Genomic DNA, 25,090 nt, shown 5'->3' on the forward strand with positions numbered 1-25,090 from the left:
CAATCAGTGCTTTTTGAGCCTCTAATGGGATGAAACTCCAGCCAGGTCTATGGGCCGGGGGGCCTGGCGGACCCTTCCCCAGCCTGTCCTCCCAGCTTCCCGGAGCTGGTCTCCGGAGCCCAGAAGTCTGGGTAGCGGATGCAGGGGGTCATCACAGAGCAAACATGGCTATCCAGGATGATGCAAGGCCCAGGAAGAAGAGCCAGATGCACTTGACCTAAGAACGCACACCAATGCCAAATGCAACTGCTGGGCTGAGGCCAACAGGAAATTTTCTCCATTTATGTGAGAGATGGGAGAGTCCGCTCCCTGCCAGAAGGTGGGCCCAAGGCTACTAGGGTTTCTGAGGGCCCAGACAAGCTGCCCAAACCCCCAAGGGCACTGAGCTGAAAGGCCTCACAAATCCAGTTTCTGCGGGTAAACTCATCTGTGTCGTGGCCCTCTGGTGCTTTAATATTGATGATGATGATGACCTCAGTAGCTACTATTTATGGGTCACTTAATACAGAGCAGGCACCATGCTAACCAATTATTTTTGACTGAGTGTAAATGACATACAGTGAAGAGCCCAGGCCTTAGCGGACAGCTCGATGAGTCGGTATGTGTGTTTACATCTGTGGAACCACCACCCAGACCAATGCATGGAACATCCCCTCACCCCATAAAGCTCCTTCTGGCGTCCTCCCAGTCATGACCACCCTCCCAAGGCTAACCTCTATCTGACTTCCGTCACATGGACTGCTTTTGCCTAGGTGTGAACTTCCTATCATGGAGCTTCACACAGGAAGTACTCGTGTGTCTGGCTTCTTTCCCTCAACAGCACGTTCGTGAGAATCACCCATGTTGCTGCGTGCGGCAGGTCGTTCTTTTCCACTGCTGTGCATTCCAGTGTACGAATAAACAACAGTTTATTTACCCATTTCTACTGCTGACAGACACCGGGGTTGCTTGCAGTTTGGGGCATGATGAACAAAGCTGCTATGGACATTCGTGTGCGAGTCTCTGCTCCACACGGCTGTCCCTTTGTGCACTTCCACCAGCCAGTGAAGGAGGGTTTCAGCTGTCCCGCATCCTCGCCCACACTTGCTAATGTCTGTCTTTTTCACTTTGGCCATTCTACTGGATGTAAAGGGCACACCCCTGCCTTGTCTATTCCCCGTGCTCACTCTTTGGAGGTGGGTACCATTTGCAGTGGATGATTGATGGTCACACGTTCTGAACTTTCCTTCCATGAAGAAGAGGGGTCTATGTCCTTTCCCCTTGGATCCGGGTGGGCTATGTGGCTGCTCTGACCAATAAGATACGACAGAAGTGACACTGTGTTAATTGCCATACCTAAGTCTCCAGAGGCTTCTACTTCCCATCTGTTGGAGCGCAGGCTCTGGGAGGCCAGACGGCCACGAGGAGAGGCCGCATGGAGGAGAGTGATGCCAACCGGTCCCCAGCCAGCCAGCCCTCCCAGCCCAGACATCAGACAAGTGAGGGAAGCAGCCACCCTGGATGTCCCCATCCCAGTAGGTGCCACGGAGCTTGGATGAGCTGTACTCTCTGTGCCCTGTCCTGGTCCACATAATAAATTGGTGGTTGTTTCACCCCACTAAGTGTTGGGGTAGTTTGATGCTGCAGTAGATAATCAGAGCCACCACCCCCATTTTACAGGGGAGAAGATAAAGGTACAGAAAGGTGACATGCTGTGCCCAAGGCCCCACTGGGAAGAGTCAGAGCTTGAAGTAATAGCAAGAGGTATTATATCTAAGGTTAGAACAGGTCACGAGCACGTGGTGTGAATGCCGGTCACTTAGAGTGATCTGGGACAGACTGGCAGAGGACTTAATACATCAGACAGGAAGGTGGACTCTCATTCCTAATAGCCTGATTTTATCAGAAGTAAACCATTTCTCTCTGGACTGTGCACCAGGGAGCCCGGATGTTCTGGCACCTCTAACTTGATCAATGTTTCCAAAGGCCAAAGCAGGGCCCTGGGGACACTGGTCCATGGTGTGATGTCACCTGCCTCCCAGAGGTCCCCACTCATCCCTGGCTTGGATCAAAAGAGAAAAGGAGGTCCCAAGCCAGGGCTGATAGCTGGACAGCTCTCTCTGTGTGCCATGGAGCCCATGACACCTGGGCACAGACACACTAGGTAAGCTAAGCACCAGCTGTTGGGGCCGAGAGGATTTCTATAATCTAAACGGCATCAGCACAGAGCCTCATTGTAGGAACTGCAAACACAAAACACCTCCATGGGCCACAAAAGCATCGTACAAGGCCCATTCTACTATTAATGTAGACATGTTCATTTGCGTATAAACACACTGAAATAGTCTTCACTTCCTGGGAAGTGCAATCTCTTCCATTTCTTAAAACATGGGACTCTCTCGGTCTGGTGGATATTTGCCTGCTTTCAGTAGGGCCCGAAGTACAGAGAAATGTTCTCTACCATAAAACACACACACCCAGCACAGGATGGATGCACCTGGCAGGTGGCCGGGGAGTCAAGGAGGCTCCCATGGGGAGCAGTGGGGACGGTGACAAGCTGGAGAGCACGTGTGCTCTCCACAGGGGTGGCCACTGTCCAGCTCTGAGTGATGCTTGCCAGGTGAGAACAAGCACGCAAGGGGCAGGGGGTGGGGGGAAGGAGAGATCTTTGCTTTTCCAAGAGAAGCCGGGAATCCCTATTTTTTTGCGTGACATTCTATAAATGTCAGCAGCTCATTCCTTTTTCTTTTTTTTCCCAGAGACACCCAACATGTCTGCAGACAGGATTGGGCCCATGGGTCATCTTGTGACCTCTGTATTTAAAATCTTTGCATAAATGCATCTCTAGGCTTTGAGTTTGGAGAGGATCTTCTCGATGCTGCATACAATCTTGGGCCTCCTGGCAACACAAACGCAGACTTCCCACCACAGGAAGCCTTGAAGTTTTTAAGGCAAGTAAGGCCTGGCCCCTCCCTGTCTATCCAAGCTGACTTCTGCCCAAAGCTCTCATTGAGGGTGGATGGTGGATCTCCCTTCATGGGAGGAGGATGCACTGGGATTTGAGAACAAAAATGTCCCAGGATCGCCCGTCCCCACCATCTTCCCAATGCCCTACTGTGTGGGCCCACACTGTCCCTATGTGCCCAGCATGCCACCCCCAAAGGCCAGTCCCTCTGCCTGAATGCCCGCCCCCCCAGCAATTGAATTCTTCCTGTTCCTCTTTCAAACCCCAAATTAATCACCACCTGTTCTGCAAAGACGTCCTGATCTCCCAGGCAGAATTCAACACCTCTTCGTTTTTTTTAAAAAAAGCAAACTGACTCTTGGGATTATGTGCCCAGTTCCTTCTAGAACCTCTTTTCCTTTTCAAAACCTCTGCAGCCTGGCTTTGCACCTGGAACACACCTCCAGGCCAGTGCTTCAACCCTGGAGGACAGCGGCTGGTACATAGACCGGGTTTGGGGGATCGGGGGCTGTTGCGGACGGGAGGGGAGGGTGGATGGAGACAGATCTGTCTCTCTTTGCATCCTCAGGCTCACCAAGGGACCAGTCAGAGAAGGTGCCCAATGTTCGGTGATGAAGAAAGGACCATTCAGGGCGTTCAAAGTCAGCCTCGTTACCCAGCTCCCACCTGGACCCACATCTGAACTAAAAATTGGCACTCAAGAGCAAAACACAGATAGGTCCTTGTGGGAATGTTTGTGTCTTGTTCACTGCAGTGTCCTCAAGGGCTGGCACAGGCAGGCGCTCAGAAGTCTGCTGAACGTATGGGGATAAACTCGTACCCATCGTGGCAGGTTGCTCCGGGGTGGAATGGGAGGATGCAGAGAGCACACTCTGTACGGAGTGTGGCACAAAGTAGATGTTCAACAAACGTTACTCCCTGGGGCTCTCACCAGCGTCTCTCCAGACGCTTGGTACACATCTGCATGGCTGGGCCCAGCCGGGCTTCCTGTGCTCCGGGGGAGAGGCAGGCCTGGTCCCCAAATGGAGCTCCATCCACCTTTTGGGCCTCCAGGCCGAAGCCACGAAACCTGGCTGCTGGTGTGCCTTTAATAAGCTTGGGAACTTCCAGAACATTCTATCAGTGCCCCTCAGGGCCCCACAGCTGTCCCGCAACAATCCTTGGAGACACAAAGAAGAGTGGAGACCTTGCCTTACTGGCCCAGGGCACCATCTTCCCCGTTCCTCGCCACCCCGCCAGGAGGAGCCGCTCTCGCCAAACAGGGTAGGAGGCAACAGCGGAGGGACCAGAGGGCTGAGGAGGGCGCTCGATGCCGCAGCCCCCCAGGGCTAAGGCCCGGCCAGGAGGCTCCTCCTAGGCCTCCCAGGCCTGAAGCCATTTCCTGGCTGTCTCCACGTCTGCCTGGCGAACTGTGCAGAGCAAGGAAAGTTAAATATAGTCTTAGCGTCCCCGCCGACCGGCTCCCCGCATCGGGCCCGAGAGTGCCACCTGGTGGCCCACTCCCGCCTCCTCGGTGGAAGGAAGGCATGTCCGGGGAAGGGCGTTATCAAGATGGCCGCCTCAGGGAGCCTCGTGTGGAGACAGGCAGAGGGTGTGAGCTTCCCCCACTGCCGCTGCCCACGCCTCCTGCTCGCTAAGCCGCCACCAAGGTGGCTCCCCAGGGAAGCCCAGGAAGGCCCTGAAGTCTGGGCTGGGCCTCCACCCACGCCTCCCAGGCGGGCACTCACCATGTCAGCCAGGCTGCAAAACTCTTCCAGCCTGAGGAGCAAGCCCTCGACGGTCTCCTCCACCTCCGCCGCCTGAAGAGAGACAAGATCCTGGAGATTAGCAAGTGGTTTCCAGGGAGACAAACGCCCTTCATTGTCTGTCTTCTTTTTTAAAGCAAACTAAATCTTAGGATTATCTGCCCAGTTCCCTCCAGACCTACTTTGCCTTTTCAAAACCTCTGGGAGGCTCATTTGAAATCGCGATGTGCCCGTGGGCACAGTCTTGATGCCCGTGGGCACCTCTGTTTAACCTCTCTGGCTAAAGCCACTGTGGACCATCCACTCTATGCAGCTCTCAAAAGAGACGAGATAAATAAATACTAACAGGAGATAACAAAGCGACCCTCATCACCCCCATTGTTTAGATGAGGAAACTGAGGCTCAGAGAGGTAAGGGAACCTGCTCAAGGTCACAGAGCCAACAAGCATTGGGGCCCAGATTCTCCTGTAGGCTTGAGTCCCCAGCCTCAAAGCCTGCTCTTATCAACACTGAAAAACGCCTCTCCAGAGAAACCACAGAGAGAAAAGTCAACTGCAGGAGAGGTAGAATATAAAACTCCCCTTGTGAAACGTGTGTGCTTCAACAGAGAAAGGCCTGGGATGAGAGTACCAAACTGTAATAGTGAGGGGATATACTTACACTAAAAAAGTATTTGTTGTTTATCTGAAATTCATATTTGACTGGGGGGTCCCGTAGTTTATCTGGAAACCCTATCGATAGTGCTTACTTAGCCCTGGGGAGTAGGAACTGGGGAATGAGGTCTGACACTCTGACACAGGAGCCCTGAATGTTTTATGTTATGTGAAAGGTCCAAACCTCAGAAGTTATCAAGGCCAGGCAGTAAGGTAAATGAACACGAAGCAGGCCACTGGGGCTTGGGGTGATCTGAAAATCACTCGCCTACTTCTGGAGCAGCCAGCCACTAGCAGCCATCAGCAAACACAAGGCCAGCATTGCCAGAACCTTCCGTTTTCAAGAGAAGCCAGAAATTCTAACTTTATGGGAAATGTCCCAATTTTTAAGTAGTGGCACAAATTCAAAAAAAAATTTTAACGCTCCATGGGCCAACCAAAATAGAACATGAAGGGTCTGCCTGCTTTAATCACTTGTGTAAAAATTAGTTTGAACCCTTTTTCCCCTCGAGCATGTACTATTTTCATGATTTATAAAATACCTGTATTTTTTTTTTCTAATTACCAGGCATCTAGGAAGAAAGTTCAGCTGGAACATGAACCGCTTTCTCTGGCTTACCAGGCCGAATTGTTCTGCTCCAGGGAGGTGTTCCCAGACATTTCTGGGCAGGCCTGGCACCTGCCCCCCTCACCTGAAGGCTGCCCTTACTGCCCACTTGTCCCCGGAGAAATGTTTATACAGTGCAGGAGCCTGCCGCCTGCAGCCTGGGCTGTCACTACCACAACCAAATAAACGGCTGCACAAAAAAACATCTTTCCGGCTGGAGTATAAATAGTACCGAGCTGCAATTTTAAACTCTGCAACCTTCATCTCACAGCTGGGACTATTTCTGTGCCTGACTGGGGGAGGCTTGAGGGGAAGGGGACCGCAGTGGAGGGAGGACTGGAAACACACAGGAAGTCCCCCTCCCACCCCCCAAAAAGTAAAAGCGTGTTAAAAAAAAAAAAGTGTCCTTAATGAACTAGGGGAGAAAGAAGGAGCTGAGAGGCCACTGAGGTGGACGGGGGAAGGTTGGTGGTTCCTTCTGATCCAGAGGAAAGCGAGAGAGACGGGAGGGGGCACAGATGCATGATGGAGCACAGTGCAGACAATCTACGCCCCGGTCCAAAGATGCCTGGGAAGACTAAACCTGCCAGAGGGATATGGAGGACCACGCCCCAGCTGGCTGGGCAGCCTCCTTCCCAAGACACACTGCAGCTCTTTGCTCACAGGAAGAGCCTCTCGACCTCTCCTGGTGTGTTCACAAAGGAAGTTAGTCAGTCCTGAGTTCGAACCCCATCTTTCTCTTTTGCCAGCTGTATGACCTTAACCCAGGGGCTTAACTTGAGCATCTGGGTTGGCTCACCTGTGACAGGAAGTGCCACATCCATTTGGCAGGATTTTAGGTTAACCTCACATAATAGACATGGCTGAGCCATTTAACAGGGTGCAGGCACACAGCAGGCACATATAAATGGTTGCTTTATGGATCTCTCTCACTAGATAATAGAAACAAGGGCTAATCACCATATGTGGATTATCTCATTTGCTTCTCAGGAGAACTCTGTACTGTAGGTGCCATAATTTCCCCCTTTCTATGGATTGAGAAACAGAGGATCAGAGAGCTTAAGTCACTTGTTCAAAGTCACACAGCTAATAGACACTGAAGCGAAAATTTCACCTGACTTCAGAAGTTTGTCACCACCAAGGTGCTCTCTGGGGAGGGGGAAAGTGTGCCTGCTTCACTGCTGCCTGTCAACTATGGTCTCCCCACCGCCCCCCCTCCTGGTGCCTAGGGGGGTGGCCCAAAGCAGCAGGGAGGGAGCAAAGACAGCATTTGCTGACTGCTTGGTCAGTCAAGGGAAGAACAAGTCCCAGGGCATTCCCAACCAACAGGAAGGATTAGCTACCCCACCGTGCCCACAAATCACTCACGGGACAATCTTCTCTCACAGTAATTCCCTAAGTGGCCTCAGAAATAAGAGTCCTGCAGGCTGCAGCCCACATGCCTTTTTAACCAGCCCATAAGCAAAATGAATGCCCTCACCATCCTTTGCAACCCCCAGGGCAGATATTGTCCCACTCCGAGGGAAGGGAAGCAAATGGCTCGCTTTAAGTGACATTCAGGGCATGGTCAGTGGGGATGGCAGGCAGGCATCTTTTTTTTTTTCTTTTTTTTGCGGTACGCGGGCCTCTCACTGTTGTGGCCTCTCCCGTTGCGGAGCACAGGCTCTGGACGCGCAGGCTCAGCGGCCATGGCTCACGGGCCCAGCCGCTCCGCAGCACATGGGATCTTCCCGGACCGGGGCACGAACCCACGTCCCCTGCATCGGCAGGCGGACTCTCAACCACTGTGTCACCAGGGAAGCCCAGTCAGGCATCTTTTTTTTTTTTTTTTTTTTTTTCGGTACGCGGGCCTCTCACTGTTGTGGCCTCTCCCGCTGCGGAGCACAGGCTCCGGGCACGCAGGCTCAGCGGCCATGGCTCACGGGCCCAGCCGCTCCGCGGCATGTGGGATCTTCCCAAACCGGGGCACGAACCCGTGTCCCCTGCATCGGCAGGCGGACTTTCAACCACTGCGCCACCAGAGAAGCCCCCAGGCATCTTTTTAACACGTGTGAATCATGGTATTCACTGCCTTCTTCCACATCTCCTGCTCCAAGTGCCAATCCCAGCTTCCCAGCTGGGCGTGTCCAAAGCTGAAAAGGGGCTGGCTCTGCCTACCAGCAACTGGCACAAGGAAACACAAAATGATCCTCCACCATCCATGGTCTTCTCCATCTCCACAAATGGAAACTTCATCTTCCAGGTACTCAGGCCAAACACATGGGAGGATCCTTGACCCGTCTTTCTTTCCCACCCCCAACCCCATCCAACCTTTAGGCAAACCCTCTCAGTTCTGCCTTCAAAATATACCCCAGATCCAACCACTTCTCTCCACCACTCTGGTGCAAGGCACCGCCTTCCCTCGCCGGGGCCACTGCAGTAGCCTGTTCCTCACGGGTCCCCTGCTTCCTCTTTTGCTCCCCTTCAATCTACTGCTCAGAGATTCTGTTAAAACCAAAGCCCTCCTCAGCTCAGAACCTTCCACCGTTCCACGTCACAGCCACTAGAATGGCTACGATCACAAAAACGGCAAGTGACAAACGTTGATGATGACGTGGAGCAACTGGAACCCTCATCCACTGCGGGTGGGAATGGGAACCTGTGCGGCTGCTTTGGAAACCAGCCTGGTTTGGAAACCAATCTCAAAAGGTTAAGCACAGAGTTACCCTATGACCCACTAATGTATCCAAAAGAACTGAAAACAGAGGTTCGTACAAAACACTTGTACGTTATTCATAATAGCCAAAAAAGTAGAAATAACTCAATGTCCATCCACTGATGAATGGACAAACAACATACGGCATGTACATGTGATGGACTGTTATTTGGCCATAAAAAAGAATGAAGTCCCAATACGTGCTACACCATGGATAATCCTTGAAAATATATGCTAAGTGAAAGAAGCCACAGATTACATGATTCCTTTTATGTGAAATGTCCAGAAGAGGCAAATCCACAGAGACAGATAGGGTCTTAGTAGTTGTCTCCCCCATGGAATGGGGGGAGGGGGAGTAGGGAATAACCACTGATGGTTGTGGGATTTCTTTTTTGGGTGATGGAAATGTTCTGGAATTAGGTTGTGGTGATGTCTGACCAATATAAAGAATATACTAAAAACCACTTAACTTTATACTTTAAAATGGTAAATTTTATGTTATATGGATTATATGTTAATTAAAAAAAAAAGTCCTCCCCCATCTTCCATCGCAATCAGTAAATGCCTACTGGAGGCGTCCCCAGCAACCACACCAAACATGTCCTCACTCCAGGGCCTTTGCACTTGCTGTTCCCTTCACTGGTAAAGCTCATCTCATACTTCCTTCTAGCCTTTGCTCATATGACTCTCCTTAGTGAGGCCTGCCCTGACCCTGTAGCTTCCCTACCACGCCACATCCTGCCTCAGTTTCTCTCTTTAGCCTTTGTCACCATCTAACTTACTATATATTTTACTTGTCTCCTGTGACCTTCCCCCAACAGAATGAAAGCTCCGGGTGAACAAGGGTTTTCTTTTCTTTTCTTTACCTTTGTGTTCCCAGGGCCTAGAATAATGCCTGGCACATAGTAGGTACCTGTGTTTCCTAAGACAGCCTTCCAACTCTCTCCCATCCCACATATCTTTTTTTTTTTTTTTTTTTTTTTTTTTCTTTTTGCGGTATGCGGGCCTCTCACTGTTGTGGCCTCTCCCGTTGCGGAGCACAGGCTCCGGACGCGCAGGCCCAGCGGCCATGGCTCACGGGCCCAGCCGCTCCGCGGCATATGGGATCCTCCCAGACCGGGGCACGAACCCGTATCCCCTGCATCGGCAGGCGGACTCTCAACCACTGCGCCACCAGGGAGGCCCCCACATATCTTTTTGCAATATGACCTTGCCACTCGGCCCATGAAGAGGTAGGATCATTCCTTTTCACCCGAATCTAGTCTGTGACTTGCTTTGACCAATAAAATGTGGTGGAAGCAACGCTCTGTGACTTCCGAGTCTAGAGACCTTGCAGCTTCTGATTCACCCTCTTGGAAGACAACAGCAGGCAAGTTTGCTGGAAAGGCCACAGGGCGGAAAAGATACTGGAGAATGAGAGGTCGTGCAGGAAAACCGAGGTGCCCGACACATGAGTGAGGCCATATTGGACCTTCCCTTGCCAACCCTCCAGCTGAATGCAGCCTCACGAGGCAGCCCAGCCAACACCACGGGAGTAGAACGGCACAGAGGAGCTCCGCCAACCTACAAAATCAGGCACTATAAAATGGGGGTCATTTTTAAACACTAAGGTTGGGAGTGGTTTGTTACCTGGCAATTGGTAACCAATACAGTGCTCAATGAATATTTGTTGCAAGAAAGGAAGGAAGGAGGGAGGGAAGAGAAAAGAAAAGGGCCAAGGGAAGGAGGAAGAAAAGTGCTCTCCTGGAAGAGCTACAGCCTGAGAACAGCAGCTGCGATGGCGTCTTAGTCCCCATTTGCATTCATGCTGTGTGGTCTTAACTATACCTCTGACCATCTCTGTGCCTCAGTTTCCCCAAGTGAAAGTGGAGGGGGGTGGGAATCCTCCGACTCTCTGTTTCGAGATGGAAGCTGAGGAGGGTCAAGTAAGTTCTTTCTCTAGGTTACTCTTGGTGAGATGCTCCACCCATGCAGGAGATGACTGTGACCCCACCAGGGTCTCCAAACTCAAAAAGACACAGAAGCCAGGCAGGAAATGAATACTAGGGAAGTGGGCCATGCTTAAGAATGTTTTCTTCACATTGCTTATTTCAGTTTCCCACTTTTGACAGAGACGTTTTACTTTTCTCCGAGAAACACAGCAGCACCAGCAGGATAATAAATGGCAGCTGGGGCTTCCCTGGTGGCGCAGTGGTTAAGAATCCACCTGCCAATGCAGGGGACACGGGTTCAAGCCCTGGTCCAGGAAGATCCCACATGCCGCGGAGCACTAAGTTTGTGCTCCACAACTACTGAGCCTGTGCTCTAGAGCCCGCGAGCCACAACTACTGAGCCCTCGTGCCATAACTACTGAAGCCTGTGCACCTAAAGCCTGTGCTTGCAACAAGAGAAGCCACCACAATGAGAAGCCCGTGCACCGCAACGAAGAGTAGCCCCCGCTCGCCGAAACTAGAGAAAGCCCGCGTGCAGTAACGAAGACCTAATGTAGCCAAAAATAAATAAAATAAATAAATAAATGGCAGCTGACGCCATGCAGGGAGACAAGAGGGAGGGGTGGGGACTGTGGTAAACGGCAGGCCCCGTCTAAAGAGGACACCTGGGGACTTCCCTGGCGGTCCAGTGGTTAGGACTCTGCGCTTCCACTGAAGGGGGCACGGGTTCGATCCCTGGTCAGGGAACTAGATTCCACATGCATGCCGCAACTAAAAGACCCTGCATGCCACATCTAAGACCTGGCGCAGCCAAAACAAATAAATAAATAAGTATTTTTAAAAAATAGAACACACACAAAAAAGACAAAAAGGTGATCTAGCTATTTATAAAAGCTCTTTCAATTCGAAAATGTTTAAAACTAACCTAAAAAATTAAAAAACATTATGACGGCCAAACAAACCTGACTGTAGACTGAACAGGGCCTTCAAACCTCTGACCGATTGGTGTCTAAAACGCAAACATCGGACTTCCCTGGTGGCGCAGTGGTTGGGAATCTGCCTGCCAATGCAGGGGACACGGATTAGAGCTCTGGTCCTGGAAGATCCCATATGCCGTGGAGCAACTAAGCCCATGTACCACCACTACTGAGCCTGCACTCTAGAGCCCGTGAGCCACAACTACTGAGCCTGCGAGCCACAACTACTGAAGCCCGCGTGACTAGAGCCCGTGTTCCGCAACAAGAGAAGCCACTGCAATGAGAAGCACACGCGCCGCAACTAGAGAAAGCCCGCACGCAGCAACAAAGACCCAACACAGCCAAACATAAATAAATAAAATAAATTAAAAACAAAAACAGACAAACAAAAAACCACACAAACCCAAACATCTATGAAATGTCCAGAACAGGTAAATCTTTAGAGACAGAAAGTAGATTAGGGGTTCTTGGTGGAGGGAGAGCTAAGGGGGATAGGGTTTCTTTGGGGGGTAATGAAAATGTTCTAAAATTGATTGTGGTTGATCGTTGTGCAACTCTGTGAATAAACCAAAAGCCATTAAACTGTACATTTTAAATGGGTGGATTGTATGTCATGTGAATTATATCACAGTAATGCTGTTTATAGACAGACAGACACACACACACACACACACTCTCCCTCTCCCTCTCTCTCTCTATCTCCAGAGAATCCTTCTAGAAACCACAAGGCCCACTCAGCCTAGGAACAAGGCCACTGAAGACCCGTAGCTTTTGCTGCAACATTTTTAAAGAAGCCAGACATTTGGATTTTTATGTGAAAACTCCCACTTTTTTTAAGTTGGCATCTACTTAGCATTTTAAAAAGCAGATCACCATGCCAGCCAGAGGACACCCACATGCAGCCGGATCAAGTTCAGGGGAGGGTGTGGTGGTAGCTTTGCCTGACACCTGGCGCTATGGCCTGACCTTGCTCCTGCTTCTTCCAGCCAGGCTGGGCCAGGGTCCATGAGTACACAACGGGGGTGAAAATGAAACAGGCTCAGGGACTGTGAGGCCGGCCCACATCCAGGGCATATAATTAGTAATGTCACCTCTTCTCCAAAAGTGCTCATGGTGGCCCCTTCCGATGACAGGGAAAGTAAAGGTCTTTAGAGGAAGCAGCCTCATCTCTGTGCACAGGAGCAAAGGGCTGGATCAATGGCAGAAAGACCCTGGGAGCTGGGGCAAGCCAGGAATGAAGGGCTGGAAAGAACAAACGAAGGGATTCTCCAGATGGCCTTGCGCTGGAATCGCAAACTGAGAGGACCTGGTCCTTTAGATGATGATCCACTTCCCAAAGAGGAGACACGGGAACTCCTTCCTCCCAGGCCCCTACAGCAGCTCAAATAAGAGTTCCCATCCCCCAGAGGGACCCTCGACCTTGAGGTGCGAATGTCTAGAAGGACTGACTACTCCACTCTACTCTCACCTTGACCCTGACTTCTAAGAAGGTTAATTTGGCAACAGCAACCAAAATTTTAAATGCATGTATCCTTGGACTCAGTAATTCCCCCACTAGGTATGTATCCTCCAGACATATATGCACAAACGCAAAATGATGTACGTACAGAGATACTCATTGCAACAGACTTTGTTTTGGGTTTTTTTGTTTGTTTGTTTTTATTTATTTATTTTTGGCTGTGTTGGGTCTTCATTGCTGCGTGTGGGCTTTCTCTAGTTTCGGCGAGCGGGGGCTCCTCTTCGTTGCGGTGTGCGGGCTTCTCATTGTGGTGGCTTCTCTTGTTGAGGAGCACAGACTCTAGGTGTGTGGGCTTCAGTAGTTGCGGCATGTGGGCTCAGTAGCTGTGGCACGTGGGCTCAGTAGTTGCGGCACGTGGGCTTTAGAGCGCAGGCTCAGTAGTTGTGGCGCACGGGCTTAGTTGCTCCGTGGCATGTGGGATCTTCTCAGACCAGGGCTCGAACCCATGTCCCCTGCATTGGCAGGTGGATTATTAACCACTGCGCCACCAGGGAAGCCCGCAACAGACTTTGTGACAGCTAAAGAATCCAGGTAACCTAAATGTCCATAAGTAGAGGAACGGTTACCTAAATTATAATTCAGACAGACAATGAGATTCTGTTTAGCAGCTAAAAAATAATTGGCCAGCTCTCTGTGCACTCATATGGAAAGCTGTCTAAGACACAGTGAGTGAAAAAAGCACAATGCAGAGGGGGAGGCGGCAGGTGGGGACGACGGGACACAGGCATGGCCTGCAGCGGCCTCTGTAGAGCAGCAGGGGCTGAGAACTGGGGAGGCAGGGCCTCACTCAGCATTCCATGGTCACCAGGACCTTTGGATTTTGTAACATGTGCATATATTTTTTATTTTTAAAACAAACTTATTTTAAAACCAACTCCAATTCACTTAAAAGAACCACAGGCCAAATTTCCATCACACTTGCACCAAGGAATAAATTCAGATCCCGAGACAGCTTAAGAGAACCGCGGGCTCATGCTGGCCGTGGGTGCAGCAACTATGTTTTGCAAACCAAAAATTGGAATCTATGGTTGGTCTCACATACACAGATACAGAAAGTTAACATTGGACCTCCAGGCTTACACGAGGTCGTGTTAGTGAGAGAAAATTCACCATCTTCTGCACAAGCGAAGGGCCGAAATCGCCCTCTTGCGAACACTGTGTGGAAATATTAACGTGTGTCACGCCCACCCTCCCACCTGTGCTGAGAGCCCTGAGGGCGGCGGGCCTCTCCTGCACTTTTGCTTTCCAGCTCCTGACATGGGGTCCGCACCTGGTACCCGCTCCATAAACAACTATAGGATGAATAAGTGAATAATTGTAGCTAATGCACCAGATCGCTTACTGTGGGCCTGACCCTGAGCCAAGTGTTGCCCGTGGATCATCTCATCCCACCCCACAACTGGAGGAGAAAAGGCAGAGAGAAGCATGAGCGCAAAGCAGAGATCTGAACCCAGGCCGTGTGGCTCCAGAGCTCGTCCTCCCCACCACTCAGCCTGACCAGGAGCAAGGGGGTTGGGGGGAGGCACACATCTGTAAAGGATGCTTCTTCAACTGATACATGAGGCATCAGTAGATACAGCAGCAGGCAGAACCGATGGGTTTTCTGTCCTCCTGCGGTGGCTGGAAGCAGGCATTCCTGGGCATGGGGCCAGTCCCGCTAGCACTGACGGAAGCTGTGAGCGCCCACCAGGCTGGCCATCAAAATCTCCGGAGGGGCGCTTACAAGTCCAGATCCCCAGGCCCGGGGTGCCTCCAACAGTTAGCAGTCGTGGTGACTGTTCAACAGTCTTGGCCACTCCAGGCTTACAACCCCGCTGGAGGGCTTTCAGCGTTCCAATGCCCAGGTGGCGCCCACACCAACGAAATCAGAGTATCTGGGGGTGGGAGCCGGGCATCAGCATTTTTTGTTGTTGATCTCAGATGATGCGGATGTTTGGCAAAGGTTGGGGACCATGCCCTACACCAGTGCTCTCACCTTGGCTATGCCCCACCTACCACACCTCACCCCAGCAATCGACTTAACTGAATCTCCTATTTATAGATGCATGAAATAGGTGTTTTTTGCCTTTAAAGTTTTTATTTACACCGCACACACCTCTGTGCATCTTGCTTTTCTCCCCGGTGCCGGAATGGCATGTTCAGAGCTGACTCACTGCAGCCGCAAGCTGTCTTCTGTGCAGAAGCATCGCTACATGACCAGCCTGGGCTGGTGGGCGCCAGGGTCACTTCCCGTCTTTGGGAACCTGTTTCAAAGCTTCTCGGTTTGTGCTGAGAGTCAGCCAGACTGGGAACTTTTAGCTAAGGTTCTGAGGTGACCCCCTGCCCCAAAGCCCAGCTGTCCTGTGATAAGAGATTGTTCAGAGCCAGGGACAGGTCCTTCCACTGCTGGGCAGTTCTGCGGGGAGAAATACAGGAACTTTCTTCTGAGAAATGCTGCCCCTCTCTAAGCACCCACCTTGGCCTTGGCTCTCACACCCCCGAAGGTTCTGATTCAGGGAGCCTGGCCAGCTCCGTGTACGTCCACCGGGACATCCATATCTGTGGTCCACCTGCTGCCACGCCAGCCCCTCCGACGCGTTCCGGCACTGCAGCCTTAAGTCCACAAATCTGATCCCGTCTTTCCCCTGCTCACACCCAGCTTGGCCCTGCTCACAGCTTCTATCCATGACACCCCAGAATCGAATCCAGACTCCTCCCCTTGACCCCAGGCCCTGGTCTGGCCCTGCCCCCTCTCCCCTTTGTCACTGAGGTCCACCCACTCAGGCACCTCTGGAGGCCTTATTTTTCCCTGTCTCCAGCGACACACATGATGCCAGACCTTTGCCTGGCAGTTCCTTCCAATCTTCCTGTGTGTCTCTATCACAGCCCCTCAGGTGTCTCCCTCATGGCATTTATTACCATTAGTTACTCTGTTGGGTAACTCCTAGTGGGCCCATCTTCCCGACTGCAGTGCCAGTCCTTGAGGGCAGGCATCACATCTGTCTCACTGGCCTCTCCCCGGTGCCCGGCACAGTGCCTGGCACACAGCAGGTCTTCCATAAATATCTGAGGGGGCTTCCCTGGTGGCGCAGTGGTTAAGAATCCGCCTGCCAATGCAGGGGGACGCGGGTTCAAGCCCTGGTCTGGGGGGATCCCACATGCCGCAGAGCAACTAAGCCTGTGAGCCACAACTGCTGAGCCTGTGCATCTGGAGCCTGTGCTCCACAACGAGAGAGGCCGCGGCGGTGAGAGGCCCGCGCACCATGATGAGGAGTGGCCCCCACTCGCCGCAACTAGAGAAAGCCCTCGCACAGAAACGAAGACCCAACACAGCCAAAAATAAATAAATAAAATAAATTAATTTTTTTAAAAAAGATCTGAGGAATAAATTAATACAGAACTACATCTCTAGACAGAGTAGACTGTGCCCTGGCACCCACCCACAGACTTCTAATCTGAACATCTGAGTTTGAATGCCGAAAGGGGACCAGTAGGTCACAAGAATAAGACACACGCCAGGGTTCCCATAGGCACAGGGTGTTTGCAGGTTGGACACAATAAAATATTCTTTGCTTCCCCAAAGAAGCAGTCTCTTCTACACTTTTTCTTGAAACTCAAGGGCATTTTTGGCTAATTTATGTTTTCCTATTTCAGTCCAGACACACACAGTTTGGAGAAATAGTTCCCTTTCCTCTTATCATGACTACAGAAAATTCAAAGTTTCAAGCACAAGGGTAAATGGTAACTGATACCAACTTCGGTATGAGGGAGACAATGAGGGGGAGTGGGGACTGTGGCAAACAGGAGACCACAACTAGGAAATAGGGACCTAGGATTACCAGACTGTCCATTATTTTAAATAAACAAGAAACTCAGATTTTCTTCATGAAAATTCTCCATTTAAAAACCCCTATGTGAATTGAACCCATCATATCAGAGTGCTGGATTCGGCCTCTGGGCCACCAGTTTGCAACCCCTGATCTAATCCACGTGTGGTTAACAGGCGCTTTCCCCCATCATCCTCTGCCCGCTCAAGCAAAGTCCCTAGGTGTGAGAAAGTGCTGGCTTCCTTTATTTCCTTCCATGTAGGCCATGAACCCCATCTGTGGGCCAAATCTGTCCCGTGTTCCAGCACAGGAATCAAATGGAATTCTCAGAGTCTGGTCAGGAATTCACCCTTGGGTGGGTATCAGGAGTCAGTCATTCGGGAGGGTTCTGAGCTCCCCTCCCTCCTAAATCACAGGGCACCCAAGCGGCAAACATCTCTCTCTCTCTCTCTCTCTCTCTCTCTCTCTCTCTCCCTGCCATCTTGAAGCAGCTTCCGGAGATCCTGCCTGAAACTTCCCCCAAAAGAGGAAGTTCAAACCAGAAAAAGAGAGAAAGTAAAACACAAAAAGCTGGTTGGACAGAAAACCCCAAAGGCACTAGAAATTGTAAAATGCTCACCGGCCGACTCATCTCAACATGCCACCCTTCAGCAGCTCCTCGATCCAGGGAGACAGTGCAAAGTCCTAACACGGCTTCTGCTCCCTCACGAGCCCCGCCTCCCACAGCTCCCCCTTCTCCCTGCTGCTTGCTCTTCCATCCTGGCCATCACCCTGCTTCATCCCACCCCAGGATCTTTGCCAGTTGTTTCCTCTGCCTGGGGTGTTGTCCTCCTACCTCTCAGCCTGGTCAGCTTCTATTCATGCTTCAGAGCTCAGCCTAACACGATGCTGCCTCAGGGAAGCCCTCCCTGAACACTCCCAGACAAAGTGGGGTCCCTCTGCTAACTGCCCTCCTGGACCTCTGTGCTTCCTCTTCCCTGCCCATCCCCGAGGGGTTACCACTTGGGTCTCGAGGTTTCTTGGGGAGGACTTCCCCATCCCACGTCTCCCAGACACAAAGACACCCTCTATCACATCGCCCACGCCCACGTTCCCCACGGCATTCATCACAATGCAGAGGTTTTGTATGTTACGTGTTTCCTGTCTGACAGTCGGGCCATGCGACTGGGAGCCCTTGTGCGTTTCACTCCCCGCACGCGGCAGGGGCTCAAGGTGTTGAGCGAAGGCCCACTTCCCTAAGAACCCCAGGACACCCCTAGGACTGGAGCTGGCTGGTCTGAGGCTCCTACTGCTCCATTTAAAAGCCCAAAGTGGCCCTAGGACAGGGGCTGGTACAGGAGGCACTGGCTGCCCAGACCTGTTCCCAAACCAGACTTTCCCTTTCCAGTTCCTTTGCCCATCTGCAAACAGCTTCAGCGCGAGGAACTGCTAATGAATTAAGCTTTAAGGAGAGGCTGCAAGTGACTCCACTCTGGCAGTTTTTGCTTCTTTGGGTAAATAAACTTCAGCAAGAGCTCTAAGTGGCTTTATTGCCGCGTGGAGCTACAGGGAGTTCGGCTCTTCATTACGGCCATTACAAATGAGCGTGAACCAGCCTGCGTCTGAGTTAGAGAGAGCCCTGAGCGAGCGAATGAAGTTAATACATGCAGCTTCTCCTGAAGGCTGTCCCTAATCGAGACAAGATGAGGCTGGGTTGAGCCGCTGGACACAGTGACATCTTGCTGCTGAGAGCAAGGGGGAGAAAGAACACGAAAGACGCTCAGGTTACTTAAACCCTTAAGCAGGTACCCAACCTAAATGCCCATCCCTGGGGGTGTGGTTCAGAAATTACAGGACATTCATAGGATGTTGCTTATTCGGTGAGGGCCTCAGTTTTTCAGTTATGAAGTTGACATAACATCCTAGCCACTGGGTCACTGCCAGGATGCAATGACATAATCCATGGACAGAGTGCAGCATGCTGCCGGCACATAGTATGTGCTCAGAAAATAGGAGGAACTATTCTGAAATGGTGGGACACGAAGAAGCCCAGGAATGATGAAGACCTACACTCTCTGATGCAGAAGCCGCCAGCGTCTTATGACTATTAAGTGCTTAAAACGTGGCTGGTCCACACTGAGATGTGCTGTAAGTTCAACCGTCCAAGCCTGATTTTGAAAACTTACTTCAGGACTTCCCTGGTGGCGCAGTGGTTAAGAATTCGCCTGCCAGTACAGGGGACACGGGTTCGAGCCCTGGTCCGGGAAGATCCCACATGCTGCGGAGCAGCTAAGCCCATGCACCACAACTACTGAGCCTGCACTCTAGAGCCCGCAAGCCACAACTACTGAGCCCGTATGCCACAACGACTGAAGCCCCTGTGCCTAGAGCCTGTGCTCTGCAACAAGAGAAGCCACTGCAATGAGAAGCCTGCGCGTGCACGGCAGCGAAGAGTAGCCCCCACTCGCCATAACTAGAGAAAGCCCGCATGCAGCAACAAAGACCCAATGCAGCCAAAAATAAATAAATTTATATATTAAAAAAAGAAGGAATCACTATATTAAAAAAAAGAAAACTTACTTCAAAGAAAATCTCCTTAGATTTTTTTACGTTGATGACATGTTGAAAGGATATTTTGGAGACACTTATTTTAAATACATTGAAACTTGCAAATCTAAATCTTATAGTGTTTAATGTCAATTAAATCTCAATAAAACTGGAAAAAAATAAATATATTGAAACTAATTTCATCTGTTTCTTTTTCCTTTTTTATATGGCTTCTAGAACATTTAAAACTACATGGATGGGGGACTTCTCTGGCGGTCCAGTAGTTAAGACTCTGAGCTCCCAATGCAGGGGGCATGGGTTCAATCCCTGGTCGGGGAACTAAGACCCCAGATGCCACGTGGCGTGACCAAAAAAAGAAAAAGAAAAAGAAAATTACATGGAGGCTCACATCTTTGGCTCAAATTATCTTTCTATTGGACAGCTCTTATAGATACATTCTGACATGGAAATATGTCCATACTATTTTTTTTAATTGAGATATAACTCACATACCATAAAATTTACTCTTTTAAAGTATACGATTCTGTGGTTTTCAGTGAATTCACAAAGTTTTGCAACCATCAGCACTAATTCCAGAACTATTTCATCACTCTGAAAAGAAGCCCTATACCTTACCATTAAGTCACTCTCCATATATCCATGCTATTTTGAATAAAGAAAAGCAAGTTACAGAACATTATTCTAGTATCACGTGGGTTTTTTTGGTGAAAACTAGTTATGTATAATTATTAGTATATATGCATACCTACATTTGTAAATGCATTTTTAATATGTTTGGAATGATGTACACCAAACTGTGAAAGATGGTTATCTCTGGGAACTAGAGTTGAGGTGAGAGAGAAAAAGGAGAGGGTGCTTACTCTTTATTTTAAATACTTCTGTACGGGGCTTCCCTGGTGGCACAGTGGTTGAGAATCTGCCTGCTAATGCAGGGCACACAGGTTCGAGCCCTCGTCTGGGAGGATCCCACATGCCACAGAGCAACTAGGCCCGTGAGCCACAACTACTGAGCCTGCGCGCCTGGAGCCTGTGCTCCGCAACGAGAGAGGCCGCGATAGTGAGAGGCCCGCGCACCGCGATGAAGAGTGGCCCCCGCTTGCCGCAACTAGAGAAAGCCCTCGCACAGAAACGAAGACCCAACACAGCAAAAATAAATAAATTAATTAATAAACTCCTACCCCCAACATCTTAAAAAAAAAACTTCTGTACTGCTTCTGAGATTTAAAAAGAGAATGGATTGACTTTCTGGCCCTACATAACTCCTGGTGAACTTCGGTAAATAACTTTCATGGCACTGTCAAAATACTGGCTTCAGCTGGAAGATAAAGAGGCTAGTTTTAGATCTACTTTTTGTTCTGTGCTTGTAAAATAGAAAGTACAGCCAGAGATGAGGTATTTTCCCTCCTAGCAACAGAAGCGTACCGAGGCCGGGAGCATCCTCGCACAGACGCAGCCTGCCCGCCTCCTCCCGGCATGTAGCATCAGCTCGGAGCACAGCAGGCCGAGCGCCCGGGCAGGGGCTGGACCGGGAGTCAGCCTCCCCCGGGGCCCAGGCTGGCAAAGGGCAGCAGCTCCGAGCGCGCCTCAGTCTGGCATCCCGGAGGATGCTGGTGGGGGGGGTGGTCTCAGGTAGGGATGGGAAGCGAGTCTGGGCCCCCGAGCACCGGGGCGGGCGCGACCTGACGCGCATCTCTGCGCGACGCCAGACAGCCACCGCTCCGCAAAGGAGGGGCCCCTCGGACCCCCAGCGCGGGTCCGGAGCCCCAGCGCCAGGTACGAGAGAATGCTGCGGGGAAGCCGAGGGTCCGGGTCCAGCGCGCAAGGGGTCCCCATTCGTCCACTTTTCCCCGGGGGAGCGCGAGCCCTGGATCCCCCAGCCCCAAGACCCGCCTCCCCCACTTCCAACCCCGTCCCCTACCTCGGCCCCGGGCTCGGGGGTCAGGAAGAGCGCGAGCTCGCGCGCCCCGCTGCGCACGGGCTCCGGCCGATCGGCGTCCACGAGCAGCATGAGGAGCGCGGCAGAGTCCAGTTGGCGGCGGCTACCCGGGATCCCGACGCCGCGTCCTGGCCTCGGAGCCCCGCCCCCAACCGGCTGCATGCCCCGTGGCCCGCCTGGCGGAGGCGGGGCAGGTGCGCACCCAGTGGCCGCGGCCCACGCCTCCCGGAACGCCGGGCCGAGCGGGCAGCGCCACCCAGTGGCGCGCGACGCTCACTACTCCCGGCCCCCGCACCAACTGGTAAACGATTCTCAAACTCGCTTTCAGATTGCAATCACCTGGGGCTCCTTCAAAACTTCCTAAGTCTGACGGCCACACACAACCTTTAGGGTTGGAACCTGGGCATCAGTACTTTTTATGTTCGTCAGGTGATTCTAACATAGAGCCGAGTTTGAGAACCATCGGTATAGACCACCCCTTTTCATTGGAATCCGGTGGAGCAGCGGTTCCCAGCTCCCACAGCACTTTAGAATGCCCCGGGGAGTTTCTAAAAGCCCGGAAGCCAGGCCTCACCCCAGGCCGATTCAGGCGGAATCCCTGGGGGTGGGGCTTGGGCATCAGTAGTTTGTAAAGCTCCCCGGGTGGTTCCAGCGTGCATTCAGGATAGAGAACAGACATCTTAGAGGATCCTTTCATTTAAAGACCACCCCTCCCCGCCATCACCCCGCCCACAAGGTCTCGCCTAGGACAGCATCTTGTTTGCGGCAGGCGGACAGTCCTAAAAATTTGGGAAGTCGGGTGTAGCGATCCTCTTCCTCCCAGGGGCAGCTTTTAAAATAAGCTCCCCAGGGAATTCTTCAGCGCACTAAATTGCACACAGGCCCGCACCCCTAGGAGGCTAGTCTAGACCCCTTAGAGGCTGAAGAGGGTGGGGTCCAAAGCAATGCTAGTGAGGATAGTTCTAAAAAAGGTAACGAGGTATAGGGAAGTCCAGCGGTCTCATTTTTCCTATGATGTCTTTTAAATTGTTAAATTCGTTTTTAAAAATCGGGCTCCGCTTAGGGCTGCAAATAAATATACAGAACTCCCCTCACCCTCGTCCTGTTAAATCTTAATTTATATTTTATCTGACAACCTTAGGTAGGGGGCGTGAGCACATGCTTGATCTGTCTTTTGGGTAATCCATCACTGTACAGTTCCCACTTCCACAGCTTCCCACTGCTAATTTCTCGACATCGCCGCCCAAACATTCAGGCCTTCAGGCCAGAGTAATTTTCTGGAAAATTCTTGGCAGAGACTTGGGCCTCAGGTGCTAAGGAAAAGGATTTAATAGGAACTCACTGAACCCGCACTTGGCCATTCATTACTATCCTGATGCGTCTGATGCTCAGAGCCCTTCTGTATCCCACACGCACCCAGAAACCCAGCTCCGACCCTCACCCTTACCGGCTGACTGGGGCCCTCCCTCGGAAAAGCCCAGAACCGGCCTCAGATGAGCCACAGTCCTGAGCACAGCAAACTTCCCCTGACGGACGAATCTCAGAAACATAATGCTAAGAAAAAAAGGCAAATCGTGAAGGCTCTGCAGGGCACGCTGCCATTAACATAAAGGTTTTAACACATGCGAAACCGCACTATATATTGTTTATGGATACAGACATATGGAGTAAAAGTGTAAAGCCGTGCATGGGAGTGATGTACACCGCATTCAGGAAACTGGTTACTCTGGGGTGGGGGAGAGGAAACTGGAGAGGGATACGGGAGGTGTTTCAATTATATTTGTAACGTTTTATTTCTTCTGTTGATGTTTGTTACAGTATTTAAACTTTTAAAATGCCCAACATGACTCACTGGGAAAAAAACAAAACCCAACAAAACCCTGGGATATTAGCTAGAAGTGCTGCCCCGACCCCCTTTCCCTAGAGACGGGGGGTCTGGGAAAGAGATCTTCGCTCTTCAGCCACTCCGCGATTCGTACCCTGGGCCACGCTGGCTAGCCAAGAGTCATTTTGTTTCTAGTCTTTTTTTCTAAATGTAATGATGCCTTAGAAACATTTTGCTTAGAACACAGATGCCCGGAAGCCCACCCCACCTATCGGAGTCGGAGTCTTTGGGGCGAAGGGGCGCTGGGAGCAGCTTTTAAAGCTCTGCCGTTGACCGTGATGCACGCAGCACCCCGCAGGCTGAGAAGAGCCCCTCTCCGGTTAGTCCGGCTGGCTGTAGCCAGGGACCCCCGTGGGAGGCCGAATTAATGATTTTAAACAAAGAAGATGAATTTTTAAACAGCCTCCCCGGCCTCTCACAGGCGCTTGGGGTGACCCTGGGGCAGGCGGCAAGCCCGAGGCCTGGAATGCAGCCCGCCTGGGCCGCACCCTGCCCAAACCAGTTTGAACCAGCTGTGGGGATGGAGCCGTGGCGCGTCCCCACGAGCTCCCTCTGGCGCCCAAGACGGGCTCAGAGCGGCTGCTGCGGCCTCCTGCTCGGGAGTCCTCCGCGGGGCCGGGCAGCCGGCTCCCTCCCAGCCGGAGGTCGGGGCGCCCGTGGCCGCCTGGCCCCGAAGACCCCCCGGGAGCCGCAGTGGCCCCCGGCTGGGCCCCGAGGCCACACAGCCTTCCACCCCCGCACCCCCGTCCCATCTGGCTTCACCTCCAGCTACAAAATGGTTGCCTGTGTCTTTTCAAGGTCACCTCTGCCAGCTCAGGCCTCAGGCACACAAGGTTCTAGATGAGCATCGTTCCCAAGCTCGGCTGCGCCTTGGAAACTTCCAGAAAATACTGACGCCGAGACCACTCCCCAGTGATTGGGATTTAATTGGTCGGGGGCGTGGCCTCGGTTGGGGAGGTTGAAAGGATGCCCCAGGTGATTCTGATCTGTGCAGCTCCAAAGCTGCTTAACTCCGCGGGCCGTTTCCAAGGCCCGTTGGTCTCATTGGGAACGTGTCCTGAAAGCTTACTAAGTGCCAGGCTCTGTTCAAAACTCTTCACAGAGACGCCCGCCTTGAATCTCCTCCACACCCTGTGAGGCAGGGAGGCTCTGCTGATGCCCCTTTTAGAGATGAGGAAACTGAGACACGGAGAGGTTAAGTCACTTGCTAGGGATTATAATCAGTCAAGGGAAGAACCCAGGTCCTTACCTGCTACTCACGCTACACTGCCTGTTGCAGGGAAGCCTGGCACTGGGAAAGCTGGTGGCTGCCCTGCCCCTCTGCCAGCCCCCCCTTTTCACTGCCCTCCCAAAGCACCTGTAGCCACCTCTCTTCCTGCTCTTAATTCCCCAGTGCTCACCAAGTGAAGTTCAAACACCTCCACCCCCCAAGCCTCCCTTGCCAATCTGTCTACTGCTTTTCTCTTTGAACCCTAAGATGCAAATGGGAGCCCACAGAGCAGAGCCAGGGCCCGGAGGAGGTAAGAGAGACACTTGGAGTACAAACTGTTAAGGGGGTCTCCCGGTCAGGATTGGCCCCAGGGAGTGAGGGTCCCTTTCGCTGTGTGCCCTGGGCATCTCACCTGCCTCATCTGAGTCCTGGCCCTGCCACACAGCCTGCCGTTATAGACCAAAGGTTTGTGTTCCCCCAAGTTCATACACTGAAATCCTAACCCCAAGGTGATGGTCTCAGAAGGTGGGGCCTTGTGAATGGAATTAGTGCTCTTACAGAGGTGACCCAAGAAGACCAGGCTGGGGTGTGTAGTCCACAGGAAGATCTGTGCCCCCATCACCTTCACAAAGGTT

At 51.8% G+C, this 25,090-nt stretch overlaps 1 protein-coding gene across 2 annotated transcripts in view; it reads right to left on the reverse strand.

The window, feature by feature from the left end:
- The window catches only part of BCAS4 (breast carcinoma amplified sequence 4), a 61,083-nt gene extending 39,170 nt beyond the window's left edge, over positions 1-21,913 (reverse strand). The window contains exons 1-2 of one of the 2 annotated variants that reach the window (XM_081257338.1): positions 21,343-21,913; positions 4,672-4,743 (exon numbers count right to left, since the gene is read on the reverse strand). In XM_081257338.1, coding sequence (XP_081113464.1) covers positions 4,672-4,743; positions 21,343-21,522 — 252 coding nt within the window. In that variant the 5' untranslated portion in view covers positions 21,523-21,913. The remainder of the gene's footprint in view (positions 1-4,671; positions 4,744-21,342) is intronic. The other variant, XM_081257337.1, reaches the window with a different exon arrangement.
- Between the last annotated feature and the right edge of the window lie 3,177 nt (positions 21,914-25,090).

This window comes from Mesoplodon bidens, assembly GCF_964165515.1.
Source record: "Mesoplodon bidens genome assembly, chromosome: 15".
Taxonomy (NCBI): domain Eukaryota; kingdom Metazoa; phylum Chordata; class Mammalia; order Artiodactyla; family Ziphiidae; genus Mesoplodon; species Mesoplodon bidens.